The sequence below is a fragment of the Nymphaea colorata genome, chromosome 7 (genome assembly GCF_008831285.2).
Source record: "Nymphaea colorata isolate Beijing-Zhang1983 chromosome 7, ASM883128v2, whole genome shotgun sequence".
Lineage (NCBI taxonomy): Eukaryota > Viridiplantae > Streptophyta > Magnoliopsida > Nymphaeales > Nymphaeaceae > Nymphaea > Nymphaea colorata.
In genome coordinates this window covers 21627656-21639372 of record NC_045144.1, presented here as the reverse complement: position 1 = coordinate 21639372, position 11717 = coordinate 21627656, and the positions used below count along the sequence as shown (strand labels likewise).

The following is an 11717-nucleotide window of genomic DNA, read 5'->3' as shown; positions in this document are numbered from 1 at the left end:
TCTTGTGTGGAGAAGATACCTCAGACATTCGATGACTCGTCAATACTCTGTTCAATCCACCGGCTGTCCTTCGGGATCCTTGTGCAGCTGCGACCTTGGTTCAATAGGGAGTTTTGTCGGATTGCAATCAAACATGCCAAATTGAGTTAACACCTTCTTATTATAGGCTACTTGCTTGATTCGAATATTGTCTTCCCCTTGTGCCACCTCGATCCCAAGGTAATAGCTGAGCAGGCCGAGGTTGCTCATATCGAACTCAGTCATCATCTGCTGCTTGAATGCTGTGATCGCCTCTGAATCCTCTCCTGTTACAATTAGATCATCAACATAAACTCCAATGATGATGTCGGTGCGGTCTTTTCCCCTCATATACACGGCCTGTTCCAGTGCGCACTTTGAGAACCCAAGGTGCTTCAAGGTCCAATCCAGGTGCATGTTCCAGGCGCATGGTGCTTGTCGGAGACCTTACAATGCCTTGCTCAATTTGAGTACCATATGCTCCTTGTTCTTCAACGTGAAACCCTCTGGCTGAGTTACATAGACCTCCTCCTCAAGTTCGCCGTTGAGGAATGCAGATTTGACATCGAGGTGATCGACTTGCCACCCACGGCTAGCTGCGATGACAAGGATGACTCATACGATGTCGAGCCTGGTGACCGGTGCAAACACTTCCTCGAAGTCGATCCCTTGCCGCTGGACATATCCCATCGCGGCTAATCTGGCCTTGTGTTTGATCACCTCTCCGTCTGAGTTTTTCTTCAATTTGAACACCCATTTGAGTCCAAGTGCTTTGGTTCCAGCCGATAGAGTTGTCAGCATCCAGGTCTTCTTTTTCTCAATAGATTCAATCTCCTTGGCCATGGCTTCCTCCCATGCCGGTTGGCCGATTGCCTCTTGGTAACACGATGGCTCCTCTGTTGCCGCAAGCATGGCCTCTTCTTTGACGTTTTCATCATCGAGCTCGACACGTCGAGCATCTTGTATGATATCATCGATATGTCTATACCGAAAGGGTCTGTCATTACTGTCCTCCATCTCCGAGGCCGCGACAGTTTCATTCGCCAGCATTCTTCGAGCTGGTGGTGCCACCAGCGTTGCTTCGCTGCCCATCAGTGTCGATGAAGAAGCCGGGTAGCCTAGCTCCATGGATAACGACCTTTCTACTTGTCCGCTTGCAACTGAGTTGTCCACTGTTGACTCAGTGTTGGATTCATCCTCAACAGTGAAATTCGACGATTCAATGCCTCCTGCATCCATGTTTCAATTCCACTTCATTTTTTCTTCAAATTCAATGTCACGACTTACATGGATTCTCCCGCGCTGTGGATCGAAAAGTCGATGCCCTTGCAGCCGTCCTCGATGCCGAGATATACCATTGGCTGGCTGCAATCATCGAGCTTCTTCAAGTGTGGTGTCGTCACCCTGACATGCGTTGTGCAACCGAATAACCGAAGATGCGCAAGATCCGGTTTCTTACCACTCCAAGCTCCATATGGTGTGCGCTCGCCCATGACCTTCGTAGGCAAGCGGTTCAGCAGGTAGATCGCGTGCCGTATCACCTCTGCCCAAAATCTTCTTGGCATACTCATGCTCTTGAGGAGAGATCTTGCCATTGTCATCACTGCCATATTTCTCCGCTCCACCACACCATTTTGTTGTGGTGAGTATGGCACAGTGAGGTACTGTGCAAGTATCGTGCAATGCCAGCCTGTTCACACACATTGGCAAACTCAAGAGGGAGGAATTCGCCTTCCCGATCGGTCCAGAGCGTCTTGACTTGACGTCCGCATGCGTTCTCGGCCAGCGCCTTGATCCTCATGAACACGGAGCATGCTTGGTCTTTTGTTCTGAGCACGCACAACCACATCCAATGAGAGAAGTCATCAACGATTAATAAGAAATAACTATTACCGGCAGGGGTAGGTGGCGTGATCGAGCCGCAAAGATGAGCGTGCAAGAGTTCGAGTGACTCCTTCGCTCGATAGTTGATTGCTGACGGGAATGGTTGTCTCATCTATTTCGCCACCAAGCACTCTCAGCATAACTGAGCGGGATGAGTGATCGGTAGTACCCCGTTTGCCATCTTCTTGTTTACAAGCATCTTCATTGCTTGAAAGTTCATGTGGCCAAGACAAGCATGCCACAGCCATGCCGGATCCTCGAGGTTTGCGAGGAGGCATACTGGCCTTGCAATCTACAGCCCGAATGCAGTAGAGACGATTTGGTGTGCGTCTTACCTTCATGATCAGTTGCCATGGATTTTTGACGAACACCTACAGTTTGTCTTCATCCATAACCACCTTGTGGCCTACCTCAGTGAGTTGCCTGAGACTCACAATGTTGTTGTGAAGCCTTGGAATATAATATACTTTCTGGAGCAGCCATTGATCATCATTTTTGCATCCAAAAAGAATTGAACCCTTACCCATGATCTGCACTGATGAGCCGTCGCCGAACCTCACCTTGCCGGTGATTGCCTCGTCCAATTCCCGAAACTTGACCTTGTCTCCGGTCATGTGGTTGCTGGCGTCATTATCCAGGTACCAAACATCGGTAGTTTTCATGCCCTGCTCAGTACCGTGCAGTTTCGGCCATACCTGCTCCTCATTCAGCAGGACGACATCCTACTGATCTTGCCATTCTGGTGGTTCAAGTGCTGCGGACACCACTTCTTCCAACTCTGCAAGCAACAGGGCTGGTTCAGTGCGGTCAGCTTGTGTGAGATGCGCCTCCTTCTTTTTGCGGGCCTTGCACTGGTTCGCATAATGCCCCAATTTGTTGCAATTGAAGCAATAGATGTGACTTTTGTCACGACCACCACCCCCAGAGCCACCTGCTCTATCATTGAGTGGGAGGTCGCCACGTCCGCTTCTCCCGAGCCCTCTGCCGCATCTGCGTCCATCCCGGCTGCGAACCACTCCTTCCCCGTGAGTCCTCTCCTTTCGGATCAATGATGGGTCGTCACTGCTTCTCTTCTGTCGTGCCTTCCACTCGACCTGAGTGAGAAATAGTTGAACATCATCATTGCCAACGGTATCAAATGCTCAGGGACGCGAGCGTTCTTTGTAGGTCTTGAGTCTTCCCATGGCCTCTTCAAACAACATAGTGTGGAGATCGCAAAACTGCTCTATGCCCGCGATTACGCTGAGAAACCGATTTGAAACGGTGTCAAACAGCTTCTTCACTAGGGCGGCGTCGCTCAGGGTTCCCCCCAAGTTGGCATACTTGACGAACATCCCGGTGAGTCTGCCCGCATATTGATCCAATGTCTCTTCTTCCTCCATTCGCATGGCGTTAAAATCGCTCTTCAATTTTTGCAAACACACATTCCTCACACGATCTGCCCCGACAAATCTCATCTTGAGGCAATCCCAGACCTCCTTTGTTGTCGCCTTCTTAGGCTCCTGCATTAGGAGATCCTTCTGGAGGGCTTGGAGAAGATGCAACCTTGCCTTCTTGTCCTTCCTCGTGTCGACAGCCACACTGACCGTCGGCTTGACTGCCTCCCAGACGCCTTGATCTTCCATCATGGCCTGGACCCTAATCACCTAGCTGGTGTAGTTGGTCGCCGTGAGCAGCAGATACTGAAACGTCCCACTAACGATCTCCCGCGCTACCTCAGTTGTGGTGATGGACATCAGTTGGAATCGATGGAGCTTTGACATACAACCTGGCAGCTCTGATACCAAATGTTGGTGCTCTCCCATGATTCTCACTTAATCCCTTCCCTTTTCGTAAGGGTTAAATGAGGAGAGGAGGTCGTAGGCTGCAACACACCAAGGAAGGAATGCGCTGTGAGAGGGAGCAGAGTACTACTCAGGCAGAGAGAGAGAAAGAGTAAAGGGGACGGCAAGAGAGAGAAAGAGAGAGAGAGAGAGAGAGAAGGAGTTACTTGGTGGAGCCAAAAAAAATTTCTTTACTCCTCTTTTTGGGCGTACCACTATTCAACTTTCTCAATAATAACCATATATAGAAAAACATTAAAATAAAAGCAAAACTTGATCCTCAACAATAGCAACGACTGATCGTGCTTTCCATGATCTCCTCCACTTCAGCGTTTTTTTCTCTCACGAAATTCTCCATTTCTTTTTTAACTCCCCATGATTTGGAACCGCAATCACTCTCTCACGTTTCCCATGATCTCCTTCACGCACTCACACTTTTCCCACGAGTTCCACACGTTCCCACGAGGTCCTCCACTACAGGAGTTAGGGCAACAAGGAATTGTTACTAGAGTAGCAGACTCAGGCCCCGACGACAGGAGGCTTTCTATGATAGTGAATGTAGTAAGTGGCCTTAACAGCAACCAACTGCAAAGAAGAATGAAGCTCAGAAGCGTCAATTACATCACAGAATCAGGTGAATGTGGAAGTAACTCAACCCCACGATTACGCTCATTTCTTCACGACAAAAATGCATCGTAGGTGACCCACTTGGCCGATCGGCCATTGCTGGCTAGCCGGCCAGGGTGCGGGAGTCGACATTCTTGAACCGATCGAGGTATGTTTGAATGTCACCGCACTGGTCATAGCCGAACTCGTCGAACCCATCGAACATGAGCTCAGTTGGGATCGAGAGGCACTAGTCGCCTGTGGGAAGAACAGAGTTGGGCAGGAGTAGGACCAAAGGCTCGTCTGCGCCCTGTGATGTCGACAAGAAAGCGTAGGTGAAATGTTGTGTGTCCCACATTGTCAGTTGAGCGCGTTGAAGAGCCAGAGCGGCAAGTCGTCGGAGATGATGGTGCTGTCGGTTGCGACTTTCTCTGCTGCTTGCTTGCCGCACACCCACTGTCTTCCTCACAAGAACAGAGGGAGTAAGTGGAAGAATAGGGTCAGGCGAAACCCTAGCAGAGAAGACCTCTCGCGAGAGGAGAGAGAAGATTGAGCGAAAAATGAGAAAAACTCAGCTCGGAGAGTATTTATACTCAAAATTAAGAAATGATAAAATTAGTCCAAATCTTTCACATTATTTTCATAAAGGTGGTTGTATTTTTCCCAAATTAATGCTGCAACATTTTTGCTAAAAACTTTTTCAAAAAAAGCTTGCGTTAATTTCAATGAAAACCAGGATTTTATATGAAATTGAATAGAGATACCTTAGACTTATAAAATTTGCTAAAAGAGGGTTCCCCTAAAAATTATTTTGCAAGTTTCAGTGAAAATCGAGTTTTTATATACAATTACATATAGATACCTTCGGTTTGATTGAAATTGCTATAGAGGGTCCCAAATATAGTATTGAAAATAAAGAAGGAAATTTACCTTCAAGAATTTAAAATTGAGATATCCTTGTTTCTAAGTAATGTTTTAGAATATTATTGGAGATTTCGTAATGTAATATTCTTTATGTTGTTTCTCTTTTATTGTTTTGTACTTGTCATTAAAATTCAAAACTGAGAAATGACTTCTAGAGTGGAAGCCTCATAACGGGCCAAGACCAGAAAACTAAATGGCTGCTTATATAATTTTATTATTTTGTGAGTGTATGACCCAATGGCCGTATAAACTTTGTGCTTTTGACACAAGCTAAAATTTTATTTGGATAAGGATATTATGCTGAATCATGTTCATATTGTATTTCAATTTGGATCCTTTTTCATTGTTCAAATATATATTGATCCACATGGTGGGACATGAGTTCCTTTTCCAGGAAAGAGATAATTTTATATGGCCTTTTCTCACATCGAATGGTGTTCAACAAAATGAAAACGACATTCTGTGTGGACCAAAAGATTGTTCCCCTTACAATAATGTCTGTGTCATATTTCCTTTTTTGTATGCTAAAAGACATAATAACCAATACATTATTTTTCAGGCGCCGATCATCACAGATATGCTCTCTCTCTCTCTCTCTCTCTCTCTCTCTCTCTCTCTCTCTGAGTGTGTATGTGTAGCTCAATTTCTAAAACAATCTCTGCATCTTCAGTAGCACATGGAAGCGCTGTCAGTGTTCCTGATCACCAGCACAACTTTTACTAGAGTTATTCTACGCGCCGGAAGATCACCTATTTCAATCCTGTTGAGTTCTCAAACCAGAGCTAGGTGAGAGCTGGAAATGGAGATGGACCTATTGAAACTGTTTCCTGTATTTGAGGTAGAATATGTCATCTCCATACGTATAGATGAAGCTTGCGTCTTGAACTAAACAACTAAGAAAGCCACCCTCCGTCGCTGGTCACAAATAATTAAGTGGAGATTGCGACCACCACTGCCAAATCTCTGCTGTACACATGTATAAGTCCCTTCTTTAACCTACACCCTTTAATGAGACACTCACTTGGAGGCTATTTGAATGCGACCTCGTGAAAAGATACTATTCCATAGCAAGTACTGTATATTTGATCAGATGCAAAACCAAAAGATAAATTTGACGACGGCAAATAGAAAGCAGAACAACTGGGTAGTATAGATGTGGCACCCCCGATTTTGAACTCATTTTTTTTCCAAGATAACCAACATGCGATTCTTTTAATGTTAGGCGTATTTTGACTGTAGGTGGTCCGTTCTTGCTATATTTCAATCTTCTTCCCGTACATAGACGTTATAATTCCTGATCCTTTTCAGACAAAATAAGAGCAGCCTAAACTCTCATTAGAGTTGGAATGAACAATGTTAAGTGTAATTTGGGTGACATGAGCAGTATTTCTTTCAAGTACTCAAACAAGAGCCGATTCTCTCATCCCCTTAGGGAGGGTCTGCTTTTGGTGCCTTAGGTGCTGTTTTTTGCTATGCTTCAACTTGCACATCAGTATCTTTTCTTTTACAGTAGAGAAGTTGATGTCTCAAAAATTCGAAATGAGAAATAATTGTCCATCAGCCCCATTTCTGACCACCCTCTCGACGATAATTTGGGACATGCTCTTCATGTTATTTATAAAAGGCAAAATGGTAATTGTTTGTTGATTTAACAATTAATTTTTCAAAAATAGTCTTATGACTATTTTTTTATCCATAGAAAAACTTGTGTGTGTTTTACAATATGAACATATTAGTTAGCTATACAAGGAAAATTTAATTTTCATGAACACATCTGTAGTTGTGTCCTCAAAAAATTAGATAATTAGGAAACTAAACCAAACTTAAGTTTTCTTTTTTTGTTTGTATGATTTACTAATTTTTAGAACTTGGAAGAAGATTAACATGTTCCCGCACAGTTGCACGCCTTTCAAAGCTTTTAATTTCTTATTAGAAACCAATGTTTTCATAATAGTCATTGTCTCATTAACTATTTTATGAGTTCATTTTCGTTGTTTTTAAATAGTTAACATATTCTTTTAGCTAATCCAAGCTTTTTAGTGAGAAAGTAAACCAGTTTACCTTTAACTGCATGTGAATGGATAGTAATTAGTTTCTAGTATTCTAAAGCATTTTGTCAAGAAAAATAATGACATATAGGTGATTTTGAAAAGTAATATTTTTCTCCTGACACCTTTTCTTTTTTCATGTTTAGTTTAGAACATAAATACTCTATACGCATTAAACAATCAAGAGTTTTGTTTTTTTTGTTTTTTTTTTGTTGTCCAATATAGAGGTCAAGCACTACCACTATTTCAGCTGGATTACCTCATTTGAGGTGAGATAGCATTTGAATCTCTTTTATAAAGGAATTCTACTTAAGCTGCGGTCTGCCTGATGACTAAAAATTTTAAAAATTGTTGCTAAAAAGAAGATAAATTGTAACTAAAATTTAATGATAAATTTTTTTCAGTTTTTGCTATATTAATTACAGGTGTGATTGATTAATTAAGTCAGAAATGACGACCGAGCGGTGTCCTATTCCAACTTCCAATGAAAGATCTTAGGCACCCATCCTTTATGAGAAAAAAAAAAGAGTCCTATTTCAACTTAGTCAAAACACATTGAAGTGACAAAAAGTCATTAGATATCACGCTTTGGCCTAGAAAATTAGGCAAGTCACAGAGATAACGTCCAAACTTTACTTCCTAGACGATTATGAATTGATAATTACTGCATGAGGAGGGACTGGCCGAGGTTATTTGACATTAATTAACAACCTTTTTTCCTTGTTATTTCTGAACCATTCATCATGAAATGGTGCTTTGGAAGCAAAATGGTTTCTACCTCTAAACAATGATTTTCAGTTGTCATCCAAACGCCCCCATGTTCCAAACTCCTTAATTTTGGTGGTGACTTGAATTGAGTAAGGCTATTGACTTGTTCTGGAGCAAATGAAAAGGGGCATCTACATTTACAAAAAGGTAAACATCTGCCTCTCAAATCGCTACAAATTGTTGCTATAAACATGCCGAGGGAAGGTTGTCGATCGGCAGAAAAACCTCAACGTGCACCTTTAATGATCGATGAAGCCTGTGCTAGGTTAGGTATTTTCACTTTTTTTTTCCATTTTCTTCACTATTTAATGATTAAAAATTTCACGTAAAGAGCTCATGAGAATTTAGGCTCCATACATTTATTGACCAAAAAAATGGGTATGTGCATTAAAGAAAAAAATGAGAAGCTTTAAAAGATGTGAATTGTGAGATCTTCAGTAGATTTGGATCTTAATATTGGATTTTAAATCCATATTACATTTCTGAAAAAACAAAAGAAAAACCATGAAAATCTCTTTTTCTCCACTCTCTTCTGCAGGTTTCTTTGTCTCTTGGACGGCTACCGGCCAGCAGCCACCAGCCGGCATCAGCGGTCTCTCTCTCTCGTTATTTTTCCCCACTCTCTCTCTTCACCATGGGAAGACCCCACCAATCACCGTCATTGGGCTTTTCCCTGTCTCACGGCTACACTTCTTTCGGGTAGCCTTCGAGAGATAGAAGAGAGAGAAAAAGGGATAAGGGGACGTGTTTGTTCTGTTTGGTGCACCAAAATTTGGTGGTTCGTACAGTTGTGACCTCTCGTTCACATAGAAGAAAAAACTTTTTGGAAAGATAAAAATGGGAAACAAAAAAACAGTAAAAAAACTATAAAGGACAAATTTTAAAATTTACTAAAATGTCTCCTACACTTTCTGCATATTGAGGTTGCAAACTATAAATGAGAAACCATTTTAGGAACTTTTCAAAGGCAATCAGACAAGAAAAAAAAAAGATATTTAATTAGGAAATTAAAGGAACGACATCTGATCAGATTCAATTTAAGTTTCTCCTATCCGATTCAGATTTGGATCTTAATTAATTTTAAATATCTTATATCCAATGTCTATATATTTTGAAAGTTGTATCTATGCAGTTTAGAATTGGTTTACACTTCCAAATTTGGATTCATATGTGAATCTAACAATCCGATTTGGATTGGATTCTTATTGTGAATTGCTAAATGGCCCCATCAAAAACATACCATGACTGTTTCATATGAATCTGCTGATGTGAACTTATAGACATTATAAAAAAAAAAAAAAAAAAAAAACTGATTCATCGACGCTTGCCACTAGGATGTCGTTGAAGTTCAACTTTTATACATGTTTCATTCAAAAACATCGATATCATACTGACTGATTCTAAAGCTTCCTTATTAATCTGAACTGTTTTTCACCTAATAGGTTGAATTGCTTGTTAGATATTTCCTTGATTTGCTTCCAGCTAAGCCATGCTATGTTTACTCGCCGGGTGTGTCGTTTGGAAGATCAAAAAGTCAATCCTCTTCCTCTGTTTATTCTCTTGGTATGCTTGGCTCCGCTTAAGGTGGAAATGTAAGATCATTTGGTGGGCCAGCTTATGTCTATGATGAATTTCAGACATTATGGCTGTCTTAACGTAAATATCCGCTTAAGTGATTGCATTTTGGGATATTACGTCATTTATGGTATGGGGTAATTTTGAAATGTATAGATACCAGTACGTAATTACGGACTCTTTGATGGGTTGAATCCGTAACTGTCCTCATTATATAATGGTAGTGGTCCCTGAGGTCGTGCGAACAGTTGCTTTTGGTTTCTAGGGTTTTCTCTTCCCCATCTGAGAGAGACCTCACGCGCACCGCACGTACCCTGGAAGACCCTGCTGCGATCTTCCCGTGCACCAGATCAGATGGATTCAGATATGCTTCCGCTTCAGTTTAAGGTTTCATTTATTTCAATTATTTAGCATGAGCATGATCCTGTTTTTTGTATATGCGTTATGGGGAGAAATCCCAACAATTGGTATCAGAGCCTATGCACATTGTTGAATCGTTGATTTTTTGGATGATTTTGTCCGTCGTTCTTCCTGTTCGGATGTTCCCCTTTTTGTTCTTCGGTTGCAAGTTTTTCAAAAAAAAAAAATTTGGCGTGGGAAGCAACGGAAGCCGTCGGGCTTCCGCTGCAGCCGCCTGAGGATGCAGAGGGTATGGCATAAGGGACGGCTGGTTTTAGGCGGGCGACTCTCGCCGCAAGGCGACGGACGGCTTCCAGCCGTCCTGGCGCGACCCACCAGCGGCCACCCACGCTGTTGGGTGGCCTGCAGGTGAACCCCTTTTCGTCCGTCGCAGCCATTGAAGAAAAGAGGTAGGGAAAGGGCGACGGCAGGGAGGGCGACATCGGTCAAAGGCCTGCCGGCGACAGGCCGTGCGACCCTCAGGCGCCCACCCATGGTCTCCGGCGGCCCGCCGGTGGCTTCGTCGCCGCTGCAACACACAAAATCGATAAGAAAAGGGGCAGATGTTCAAAACAGAGAAAAACCCGTGGAATCTGCAGGCTTGCGGCGGGCATCGGCCAGCCATCGCCGCCACCGACGTCCGGCGGCCCTGGCGGCACCCGGCGGCGCTCACCCAAGGCTCCCGGAGGTCTGCCGGAGGTGAATCTGCCGTTCGCTGCCGTTCGGCGTCAGGCAGGCGAACGGTGGTTTCGGTCGAGTGGAGACGACGCTCGGGCGGTCGAGCTGGGTTGGACCGGGTCGGGTCTTGCAGACCCGATCCGGATCCATCGTGATTTAAAAAAAAAAAAAATTCGTTTGCCGCCGCCCGCCTACGCCCGCATTAAGTTTTTTCGGACCGGGTCGGGTCCTGTAGGACCCACCCCGTATCCATTTGGTTTAAGTTATGTAAATCGGTTCATTTTTTAAACCGGTTTTGGAAAAGACTCGAATCGGTTCATTCGGTTTCAGATCGGTTCAATACGATTCAGAACTGATTCGGTCCAATTCAGACCGGTTCGGACCTTCTAGGGACCGGTTCGGAGCATTTTGGGAACGGTTCATTCATTTCAGAACCGATTCGAACCATTTTTAGACCGATTCAGGGCTTTTCAAAACCGGTTCATTCAGTTTTGGAACCGATTCTAGCATTTCAGAACTGATTAAGTTGATTTTTGAACCGATTCGGGCATTTTCAGACCGGTTCACTTGATATTTAGACCGATTCAGGGCTTTTCAGACCGGTTCATTGAGTTCTGAAACCGTTTTTAGCCAATTTTAACCGGTTCAATGGGTTTTAGAACCGATACGGTCTATTTTTGACCGATACGTCTAATTTTTAGACTGGTTAAGCCCTATGTAGGGGCATGTGGGTGTTCTAATTGTGGTTTAAGAACCATACGGGCCATTTTATGGCCGATTCAGTAGTTCTTGACCCTCTTTAGCACGATTATGATACCGGTTTATAAATCTTAGACTCTTTTGGGCCCATTTCATTGAATCATTTTGGTTTTGGATTTAATGTAGGGCATATGTGTATGAAAAATTGGTTTATGCATTATGTTTTGCATGTTATTAATTTATGTGTGTACTTTAGATGAATGTTTGGATTATGAATTTAATCTTTGGCCATGTC

The 11717-nt window shown here is 43.2% G+C and overlaps 1 protein-coding gene across 1 annotated transcript; it reads right to left on the bottom strand.

Annotated features, from left to right (window-relative positions):
- Positions 1-2624: 2624 nt before the first annotated feature.
- LOC116257215 (uncharacterized) lies at positions 2625-3530 on the bottom strand. The gene is made up of 2 exons (XM_031633825.1): positions 3144-3530; positions 2625-2996 (listed from the first exon to the last, which is right to left on the bottom strand). Exons 1-2 carry the CDS (start codon positions 3528-3530, stop codon positions 2625-2627), a joined length of 759 nt encoding a protein of 252 aa, XP_031489685.1.
- Positions 3531-11717: the final 8187 nt, after the last annotated feature.

Coding starts and splice junctions, on each gene's coding strand:
- LOC116257215 (XM_031633825.1), bottom strand. CDS start 3,530: ATGATGGAAGATCAAGGCGTCTGGGAGGCAGTCAAGCCGACGGTCAGT. Junction 2,997..3,143: donor TTTCAAATCGGTTTCTCAGC/GTAATCGCGGGC, acceptor TTTCTCACTCAG/GTCGAGTGGAAGGCACGACA.